At 45.1% G+C, this 11,467-nt stretch overlaps 1 protein-coding gene across 2 annotated transcripts in view; it reads right to left on the bottom strand.

Annotated features, from left to right (window-relative positions):
- UBE2H (ubiquitin conjugating enzyme E2 H) overlaps positions 1 to 11,114 on the bottom strand; it is a 121,025-nt gene extending 109,911 nt beyond the window's left edge. For both annotated transcript variants that reach the window (XM_008966038.4, XM_003813487.5), the window contains exon 1: positions 10,965 to 11,114. In XM_008966038.4, the coding sequence (XP_008964286.1) occupies positions 10,965 to 11,017 (53 nt within the window). In that variant the 5' untranslated portion in view covers positions 11,018 to 11,114. The remainder of the gene's footprint in view (positions 1 to 10,964) is intronic.
- Positions 11,115 to 11,467: the final 353 nt, after the last annotated feature.

Genomic DNA, 11,467 nt, shown 5'->3' on the forward strand with positions numbered 1-11,467 from the left:
ACTATCATTGCTCCAAACTAAAACAGGTACAAACCAGATCACCTTTTTGTTAGCCAAACTAAAAGTTCCAGCTGTCAGTAATATTAATTTTTTTTGAGACAGGGTCTCACTCTGTTGTCCAGGCTGGAGTGCAGTGGCATAATGATGGCTTGCTGCACCCTCAATCTCCTGAGCTCAAGCACTCGTCCCAAAGTGGTGAGATTACAAGCATGAGCCACTGAATCCAGCTTTAATTTTTTTTTAGCAACACACATGTAAATGTCCATAAGATAAACTGTTTATAATTTATCAGAAAGAATGTAACAACAACTATTACAAATCAATGTCTAATTTTATTATGGCAGTGTCCAATAACCTATCAAATAACTCTTAAGATGCCAAAAAAAAAATTTTAAGCACCATTTCACTAAAAATTAACTTAAGGCCAGGCACAGTGGCTCACCCCTGTAATCCCAACACTTTGGGAGGCCAAGGCAGCCAGACTGCTTGAGCCCAGGAGTTGGAGACCAGCTTGGCCAACATGGCGCAACCCTGTTTCTACGAAAAATACAAAAATAAGCCAGGTGTGGTGGCACACGCCTGTAGTCCCAGCTACTCGGGAGGCTGAAGCAGGAGGATTGAGTTCAGAATCCGGAAGTTCGAGGATGCAGTGAGCTGTGATCACACCACTGCACTCCAGCCTAGGTGACAGTGTGAGACCCGGTCTCAAAAAAAAAACTTCAAAAAATTCCAGGCTGGGCGCGGTGGCTCACACCTGTAATCCCAGCACTCTGGGAGGCCAAGGCAGGGGGATCACCTCTCTACTAAAAATAAAAAATTAGCCAGGCGTGGTGGCACATGCCTGTAATCCCAGCTACTCAGGAGGCTGAGGCAGGAGAATCGCTTGAACCTGGGAGGCAGAGGTCGCAGTGAGCCGAGATCATGCCATTGCACTCCAGCCTGGGCAACAAGAGTGAAACTCCGTCTCTCACACACACAAAAATTCCAGGAAAGCATGATATCAAAGGATATCCTAACTCTTATAGTCTGTTTCCCATTCTGTCACTGAGCTGCTGTTAGTTCCTTTCACCTGAGTTTATTCCATGTGAAAACTGAAGATATTATTCAGACTTCAACAGAGTGCTCCAGAAATATTTATCAACTGCTGTAAACTTCACTAGAAATGCTAAAGAAATGTTAAAAAAAATCTTATCAATACTTTACAAAGAAAATAATACCATCAACAAAAAGTGTGCTTACCTATTCACAAAGATATAGAGCCTTACTAGCAAATATAAAAATAAAATTGCTGTTTGTGACTATGATCCTGAAGTGTAATGTGTTTTTTTTTTTGTTTTTTGAGATGGAGTCTTGCTCTGTTCCCTGGGGTTGGAGTGCAGTGGCATAATCTCAGCTCACCACAACCTCCGACTCCCAGGTTCAAGCAATTCTCCTGCCTCAGCCTCCTGAGTAGCTGGGATTACAGGTGTGCACCACCACACCCAGCTGGTTTTTGCATTTTTAGTAGAGATGGGGTTTCCCCATGTTGGCCAGGTTGGTCTTGAACTCTTGACCTCAGGTGATCTGCCCACCTCAGCCTCCCAAAGTGCCAGGATTACAGGCATGAGCCACTATGGCCGGCCAGATTCCTAAAGTGTAATTTCAAAGGGCCACAAAACATTTTTTTTAGACAGGGCCTTGCCCTGTCACCCAGGCTGGAGTGCAGTGGCATGATCTTAACTCACCACAACCTCTGCCTCCTGGGCTTAAGTGATCCTTCTGCCTCAGCCCCCAGAGTAGCTGGGATTACAAGTGCATGCCACCATACCTGGCTAATTTTTTATCTGTTTTGGTAGAAATAGGCTTTTGCCATGTAGCTCAGGCTAACAAAAATATTTCACAATAAAAATTTAATTTACTAATTTCAAATGGGGGTGGGGAGAGAAGAGTAGCTACCAAATCAGCTTTAACCAAATTCAGCTAGAAATCAATGCTTTAGGCCAGGCGCCAGGAGGCAGAGGTTGCAGTGAGTTGAAATCGCACCACTGCACTCTAGCCTGGGCAACACAGCCAGACTCCGTCTAAAAACACAAACACAAAAACAAACAAAAAACCAGATTGGCCAGGCATCGTGGCTCACACCTGTAATCCCAGTACTTGAGAGGCAGAGGCAGGCGGATCACCTGAGGTCAAGAGTTCAAGACCAACCTGGCCAACATGGCAAAACCCTGTCTCTAACTAAAAATACAAAAATTAGCCGGGTGTGGTGGCAGGCCCCTGTAATCCCAGCTACTCGGGAGGGTGAGGCAGGAGAATCGCTTGAACTCAGGAGGCAGAGGTTGCAGAGAGCCAGTCTGGGCGACAGAGCGAGACTGATTCTGTCTTAAAAAAAGGAAGATAAAGTGTTTAAATCATTATTCAAGTGAAAGGTATCACAATCATTGTGGTAAAATTTGTTTTATTGATAAAAAAATTAACAAAATTCATATACTATAAAATAAGGTTAATAATAAAAAATAAATCAGTGCTTTAAGAGCATGTAATTTAACATGATTCCTTAAAAATACACAAGTGAGGCCAGGCGCTGTGGCTCATGCCTGTAATCCCAGCACTTTGGGAGGCCACGGTGGGCAGATCATGAGGTCAGGAGATCAAGACCATCCTCGCTAACATGGTGAAACCCTGTCACTACTAAAAATACAAAAAATTAGCCAGGCTTGGTGGCGGGTGCCTGTAGTTCCAGCTACTCAGGAGGCCGAGGCAGGAGAATGGCGTGAACCCAGGAGGCGGAGCTGGCAGTGAGCCGAGATCGCGCCACTGCACTCAGCCTGGGCGACAGAGCGAAGACTCCGTCTCAAAACAAAACAAAACACACAAGTGAAACAACCGTTGTCACAATTTTATTTGGGTGTGAAATATGGACCATCATCAGTAAACATTAAATTCAAACTACGTGTTAAACATGGCTGGGCACAGCGGCTTACATCTGTAATCCCAGCACTTTGGGAGGCCGAGGCCAGAGGATCACTTAAGCCCAGGAATTTGAGACCAGCCTGGCCAACAGTGAGACCTCATCTCTACAAAAAAAATAAAATTAGCCAGGCAAGTGGCCAAGGCTGCAGTGAGCTGAGATCACACCATGAACTCTCATCTGGGCAACAGAGTGAAATCCTGTCTCAAAACACACACGTGTGCATGCACTCAAAACACACACACACACGCGCGCGCGCACGCGCAAACCCTACCATATGATCTAGCTTAGCCAAGAGAAAAAAAAGCGTATATCCATACAATGTTCATAGCAACTTTACTGGTAATAGCCCAAAACTGGAAATAACCCAAATGCCACCAAGCATTAAGAGGTGAACGCATAAACAAATTGTGGTATATCCACATAATAGAATACTACTCAGCAATAAAAAAAAAAATGAACTAAATAACATGGGTGAATCTCAGAATTATAAGTGAAAGAACCCACACAAAAAGAGTATGTACTGAATGATTCCGCTTATATATACAATTCTAGAAAATGTAAAATAATCTACAGTGACAGAAATGAGACCAGTGGTTGGAAGGGAGGGAGGGAAAGATTACAAAGGGCCACAAGAAACTTTGGGGGAAGATAAATATGTCTCCTCTCTTGATAAGGATAAGCTTCATGGGTGATACATAAAATTAAAACTTATCAAAAGTATCACTTTAAATATGTACAGTTAACTGTATGTCAATTATACCTCAATAACAAAAAAGAATCCAAGATGCCAAAACTAATTCTACAGTTCCTGTTAGATCTATCTGCTCATAAATATATTTAACCTACCGACTTGCAGTATGCACTCTGAGAATACAAAATTATGCCTAAATTGAGGATCACCATTATCACAAAAAACATCAAAGTTTAAACAATGAGGAAATTAGAATTCATCTTTAATCACTATGCCAGGCTATTTCAGTGCCAAAACGATACCAACTAAAACACAACACAACAAAACAAGAGCCTGCTGAGTGTAGGGCTCTGAGATTTTTAATTAAATATTTTAATTCAAATGTTTACCTTCTTTGATCTAGAATCCCATTTCGGGAAAACAGAAATAACCCAAAGAAAAGCCTATGCACAAAGATGTTAATTTCAATCTTATTCATCAGAGAAAAATGGCAAAGAATTAAATCAATGGCACAGCCATGGGATGGCATATTACATGAGCTACTTTTTTTTTTTTTTTTTGAGACTGAGTTTCGCTCTTGTTGCCTAGGCTGGAGTGCAATGGCGCAAACTCAGCTCACCGCAACCTCCACCTCCCAGGTTCAAGCCAATTGATTCTCCTGCCTCAACCTCCCAAGTAGCTGGGATTACAGGCATGCGCCACCACGCCCGGCTAATTTTGTATTTTTTAGTAGAGATGGGGTTTCTCCGTGTTAGTCAAGCAGGTCTCAAACTCCTGACCTCAGGTGATCTGCCCACCTCAGCCTCCCAAAGTGCTGGATGTATAGGCATGAGCCACCGTGCCCAGCCTAGTCATTATTATTTTTTTTTTTTTTGAGACGAAGTCTCACTCTGTGGCCCAGGCTGGGGCACAGTGGCGCTATCTCTGCTCACTGCAAGCTCCGCCTCCCGGGTTCACACCATTCTCCTGCCTCAGCCTCCTGAGTAGCTGGGACTACAGGCGCCCGCCACCACGCCCGGCTAATTTTTTTTTTTTGTATTTTTAGTAGAGATGGGTTTTTACCATGTTAGCCAGGATGGTCTCAATCTCCTGACCTCATGATTTGTCTGCCTCAACCTCCCAAAGTGCTGGGATTACAGGCGTGAGCCACCGCGCCCGGCCCCTAGTCATTATTTTTAACTGGGAAAAACAGTTGCAAAAATATTAAGCAAAAACAGGGCAGACACATACAGTATGATCAACAGGTTGAAAACAATACATCCTGGGGAGAATAAAAGATATAGGAAAAAAGCCATAAGGTTAACATTTAAGGCCAATAGTTCTTAAACAGTGGTCCTGGACCAGAAGCATCATCTGCGAACTTCTTAGACCCCACCCTAGACCCAATGAATTAGAAAACTCCAGGAGTGGGATGCAGTAACCTGTTTTAACAAACTCTCCAGGTGATTATTTGTTTTTTGTTTTTTGAGATGGAATCTTGCTCTGTCCCCCGGGCTGGAGTGCAGTGGCGCAATCTCAAACTAAAGTTTGAGAACTACTGTTTAAAGAACTAGGATTACAGGTGACTGGTTTTCCTTCTTGTAACCTATGTTTTTCTCAATTATCTTTTTACTTTTGAAATCCAACTAAGTTCTTCTAAGTATTTTACTAACAGGTACACTCTGTAGGTCTACAGGTAAAAAGCTATTACGTTGCAAACATTATAACGTAATGTAAGGTCTGGATTACATGCCTAAAAATCCAATGATTCTTGGAACCATCAAATCTGTTAAGACTGAAAAGAATACCAACGTTTAAATGTATCTATAAAATGCAGGTCAAGGGGCTAAGAAAATTGCAACACTAGAAAAACCAACAAACCTAGGTTGTTCTAACATACACACACAAATACAGGAGGGACGTTTATGGGTCACATCTGCGAAACATTTTTTCCCAAAAAGCTGAATTTTTAGGCTTGCGTGTAATTTACTAGAACTGCACTGCAGGAATCAGATGTTCTGAAGCTGTGAATGCTTACTCATGTAGGTTCCTGCCTAACCAAAATAAGTACCAGTATGTTATATTTGTCACCAAAATCTAGGCAGGGAAGACAAATTCAGAACACTGAGAGTTGCCAAATCTTTAACTTTTAGCTTGAAGACCATAAAGCTGTGCCAACTTTCATCTCATCATCTCACTAAAACAGAGGCCACAGGAAATAAAGAGGCAAACCACAGGTTCCCAATTGACACTAGAACTAGTTAAAAGATTAGGGAATTGTCTACCCTTTGAACACAAATTAAAGAGTAACAAAGACTACTAACTTAGGGATAGAGTAACTACTGATTAACAGCAAAATACCAAAGTTAAGTCAAAGACAAATGGCTACATATTTTAATATTTTAGTTTTGTAATTTTTTTAAACAGGTGTACAGATCCCCATATACATCCTAGCACACAAAATTCACTTTTTAACCTTTCTATTCCTTGAAAAGTCCACTCTAAGAGTAAATACAAGTTACTCAAAAAGGCACTACACACAGCAATGACCTAACACAGCCTGTCCTTTCCGACTAAAAAAAGTTTTAACTAATTGCATAAGCACCATGACCACCCATACTGAATTTTTCACTACTAAACTCCCAGCACAATGCTGGCACAAAGCAAGTACCCAAACATATGAGGATTTTTTTTTTTTTTTTTTTGAGATAAGAGTCTTGCTCTGTCATCCAGGCTGGAGTGCAATGGTGTAATTTAGGCTCACCACAACCTCCGCCTCATGGGTTCAAGCTATTCTCGTGACTCAGCCTCCCAAGTAGCTGGGACTACAAGCCCGCACCATCACGCCTGGCTAATTTTTTATATTTTCAGTACAAGTACATACGGGGTTTTGCCATGTTGGCCAGGCTTGTCCCGAACTCCTGACCTCAGGTGATCTGCCCGCCTTGGCCTCCCAAAGTGCTGGGATTACAGGCGTAAGCCACTGTGCCAGCTTTTTTTTTTTTTTTAATTAAGAGAGTCTTGCTCTGTTGCCCAGGCATGAGTGCAGTGGCATGATCTTAGTTCACTGGACCCTCAAACTCCTACACTTAGGTGATCCTCCCGCTTCAGCCTCCCAAAATGCTGGGATTACAGGTGTGAGCCACCACACTTCGCCACATCTGAGGTTTTGAATTTGTTAGAGAAAGCTTCTGAAACCCTAAAGCAGACACCAACGATTCTGTAAAATTAACTCAGGCCGTTTTAGTGTAAGACACCGTCCCTTTCTATCACACTTGACGCTTTCTTAAGGGAAGCTGACATTTCTGCCATACTTTGGAATCCCTGCAAATGAGTCAGTTAAGTGCATTTAAAGTGGCATGCCCTGGGCCAGGTGCACTGGGCTCACACCTGTAATTCCAGCACTCTGGGAGGCCAAGGCAGGAGGAAGATTTGAGGCCAGGAGTTGGGAGGCCAGCCTGGTAACCTAGTCAGACCTAGGTCTCTACAAAAAATGTAAAAATAAATAAGGGGGGGATCCTATTACTGAACTCCCTCTGAAAAGAAGAATCATTGAAAACTCTTGGTATTGTAAGTTACAAAATTGTACATATGGTGTGTGCCGGTCCCCATTATTATCCGATCTACTTTTCTGATTTAACCTTAATTTTTCTAAACATTTCTTGTACTCTAACAGGTCAGGTTTTCCTCTCCTCTTTTTACCCCTCGAAAACACACTTGTTCCTGTAACACCACTCAGAGGGCCTCCCCAGCCCCCACCTCTTTTGTATATAAACACACTCTCTTGTCACATACTCCATCAGCTGTTTGGTAGCTCCTCCCCTCCTCCTTTTCCGGGTAGTAACAGGGCGGCCAATGAGCGCTGAGGAGCGGTGCCTGCGGCCTTTTGCCTGCATACGCTTTTCCAAAACAAGCAGCTCTAGCCTTCAGCAGGGGCCACTGGTTCACAGATGAAAGGATCACCAGGGCTGTGCAACAGGGTGAGACGAGTAACCCCCACCAACAAGGAAACCCGTGTAATCTGAGCTGTTTGTTCCTCCACCAGGGAGAACTTAAACCGATATTCCTTTAGGGCAAATCACGCTTTAAGGTCACCAGAGCCCCAGCTCTCAGACAATCTAAATAATCAGCTGGTTGGAGGTGGAAACCTTAAAGGTTGCCAGGCTCTGGGCAGCACGGATCACCAATCTACCTGACTTTGCAAACAAATGGCCGCACTATTCGAGACTATTCCATAGGATCTGGGCTAACTGCAAGGTTTTTTTACTGGGACACATTCCTAAAGGATCCAAAAGTCATGTAAATCAGTTTCTAGGCTCCTGGGGAGGTTTGCACAACCCTTAGCAAAGGATCAGAAGAGAAACAATGAATGAGTCAGAGTTTCAGAACATAATCACCCAGCAGATTATTAAGTGCATTGGTGCAAAACACTCACTCCCTGCATAACTTGGGAGTCAGCTCTCCTCCTACCAACCCGTCACAAAAGAAATATCACTGACTCCAAACAACAACCAGAGACGGTGTCTCCAAAAGAACCGAGCGAGGTGGTGGAAGGCAGCGGCCAATTAGTTACACATCCTCTTCTCTCCCTACCCCCACACTGCTACTTTCCTACTATATAGGTTCCCTGCCAGGCTGTAAATCGTGGTGGTATAATTACGCTCAGGAGACATCCAAAAATGGGCTGAAACAGGAGACTGCAAGGAAACCAGCTATCGCCCCCCACACCAAAGAAATCATCAAGGGGCATGGGGGGCAAGAAGTGCATTCCTTCAGACCTTTTCTTCCTACTTCCTCTCCACCATCTTTCTCAACCCCCAGCCTTTTCACACAATTGTACTCATTTTAGTAGAGGGCTGGGGAATTTTTCCTTAAATTTTCTGCTAAATATACCTTACTCAAAAATTGTTGGCTCCATTTGGGCCTACTGATCTGTGAATTCAACAGAGAAAGGAGGACACAAAATCTCTCACCTACACAACACACACAAAAGGAAATCCGAAACATTTTAACTTCCAAACTCCATTATACCAGAAAATAAACACGAAACAAAGATAACCTCTGGCTTTTAAATCTCGAAACTGTTATCCTCCTATCTCAGATCTACAATTTTAAAGCGCCTCTGCTTTCTTTTGTCAGAAAGGAAAGAAGGTGGGGAAAGAACAGAAGGCCAATGCATCTTTGCCTTTCTTCATCTTCTACTAAAAATAAGCTATGAAATAAGCCACTTAGGGGGAGAAAAAAAAGACACCCTGCTGTTCTTTGTCTGTTTTCCTCTCCCTCTCCACCCCCCACACCCCGACTCCTAAATGCGGTAATCATTCTAGATGCCACAACTACTAAATGAACAAAAGGCACTGTATGGAAAAGGCATCAGGTCAAGTTAGGCCCCCCTCTTTATCCTCAATCTTTTAAAAATATGTCTATGTACATAATTTGAGACTCTGACAACGATCACAAACAGCTGGAATTGTCTCCCCACTCCATCCCAATTAAACATTAGGTAGAAATTCGCATTAGGTGTGACAGTAACTCTCAATTCAAGATAAAAATAACTCAGATGCTGCCACTATGTCATTTCCTAGTTTCTAAACAAAAATAAAACCCGAAACTGCTTTGTGTAAAATGTACACACAGTCATAGTTACAAGTTTTCCTACAGCCTTATGAAAAGCCAACATTACTGGTATCATTCACACATTTACAAAACAATCACAGCCACAAACAGCTCATAAGGAGTTGATTTCACTTGCGCCTGAACATATATTGGGTACACTATACTTTATTAGTTGCTCCGCTCTAATCTACCACTCCCCCAAAAATTCTAAACTCCAAACCACAAACTTAGAAGTCTATCTACTGCTCCTAATTTCTAACCAAGTTTTCCCTGAGCAAGGAGAAAAACACCTCATTTCTGAAAAGATTATTTTTTAAAAATCTCTTGCCCAGACAACTTCCCTCCCATCCCCCACTGCCAAACCATATGCAAAAACTACTTTTTTAAAACTTCAGCAAATTCCCTAACTGAATTTTTTGACAATAACCACTGATCTCTACAAAGAGGTAAAACACTCAATCAAAAACAGCAACAAATGAAAGGAAGAAAAAAGGTATTCACCTGAAGAATTTAGCCAAACAACTTGAGTTATATAAACAAAACCCTGCAACAGGGGGAAACGGTGGGGGGATGGCGAGGAGGGAGAGAAACAGGAGACAGGACTTTTAAACTGTGTTCCACACTACCACCCTCTAAGCCCCCACTTGCCCCCCTCCCCAAGGACTAGCTGTTCAGAACTCTGGGCTCCCCCTACCCTCTAAACTACCCTTCAAAAAAAAAAATTTTCTATTTGTCACAGGAACCTTCGCGAATTTCTCTAGCTGGTCCTGAAATAATCAGTCTGGACTCCAACCAAAACCACTGCCTGAAGGGCTCTTATCAGTTATAGCTTTCCCACTGCAACCTCCAGAGTGCATAAAGTTGGGGGGAGGGGGCAGAAAATAAAGGGTGTCACTTGGCGACATCAGGGCAAGTATTCCCCCAAGAACCTGACCCTCATAGAGGAAGTTTTGCCCAAGTGGCCAGTCCAGGGACTATTTATTTTGTCAAGGAGCTCCTCTTTCCCCAGCTGTCATACCCACAATATGGAGGGTGGCTTGCTGGAGGACCCGGGGGTCTTCATCACATACAACTATGGGTGGGACAGGCTTTGTCAGTGGAAAGGAAAACAGTAGGGTTCTCCCGGGGACCAGAAAGCTTAACAGGAGGGACTGATTGAAAACACACAGAGCTCTTTCTTAGAAGAGGGGGCCCTGAGCAGGAGACTCTCTTCCTAATATAGAAAGGAATTAGGGATAAAAGAGGTCGCTTGAGTGACCCCAGTTCAAGCAGCATTGTGGTTGGAGGAAATGGGGGCATCTCAAGAAACGGAGAAAGGCTTCCCTCTCGGGAATTTCTGCCTTGAGTCCCTAAATCCAAAGCGAGCAAACAGGAGAGAGAAACCCTGAAAATGGGCTCGGTGGTAGAGAGTGAGGCGACTGGTCGTGCAAAAAGAAAAAAGGCCGTCTCGGGAGTCCAAACGTCGCGGAGGAAAGTCACGGGCTCTGGGGATACAGGAAGAGCGAGCAGCAACGCGTATTTCGGGGTGCTGCGGAGAAAAGGCGAGCTGAAAAGGCTCTCGGCCCCTGGGAGGTGCCAAGGAGCCGCCGTAGGCACTGGGGGAGGAGGGGAGTCTCGGACAGTGGCCTGGAGTGCCCCAGGGCCCTTGCAGTGGTTCCGGGGGTGCCCTAGGCATCCCCACACCGCCCCCCACACACAGCCCGAATTCCCCTCCACGAAGGATACAGCTTGACCACGTCCGTGTCCATCCGCCTCTTGCCCGGACTGGGAGATGACATGGTGTCGCCGCCGCCTCTCTCCCTTCCTCGGCCCGTCTGTCACGGGCCCGGGGCCCCGGCTGTGAGGAGCCCGCGGCCGCGCCGGCTCCTCGGTGGAGGTGGCAACACCCCCGCGGTCCCGGCGGTCCCGTCAGCCGCCGCCGCCGCCCCCCGCACGGGGGAACACCGGGCACTGTCCGGCCGGGTGGGGGTGGGGACCCTGCGGCGCCCGGCTCGGGCTGCCCCTCTCCGGCTGTGGTTCCGCCGCGGCCCTGCCCCGGCGCTCCTCTGCGCCGCGCGACGCTCCCTCCTGCCTGCTGTGGCTCGCTCGCCTGCTCCCCACTCACCCTCTGACCGGCTCCTAGCAGCCTCCACTATAAGCGGACGACTCCTGCTCAGTCGGCCTCCCTACCCCAGCCTCGCTCTGGGCGCCGTGACGTCACCTCTGTGACGTCATCGGAGGGGCGGGTC

This window comes from Pan paniscus, chromosome 6, assembly GCF_029289425.2.
Source record: "Pan paniscus chromosome 6, NHGRI_mPanPan1-v2.0_pri, whole genome shotgun sequence".
Lineage (NCBI taxonomy): Eukaryota > Metazoa > Chordata > Mammalia > Primates > Hominidae > Pan > Pan paniscus.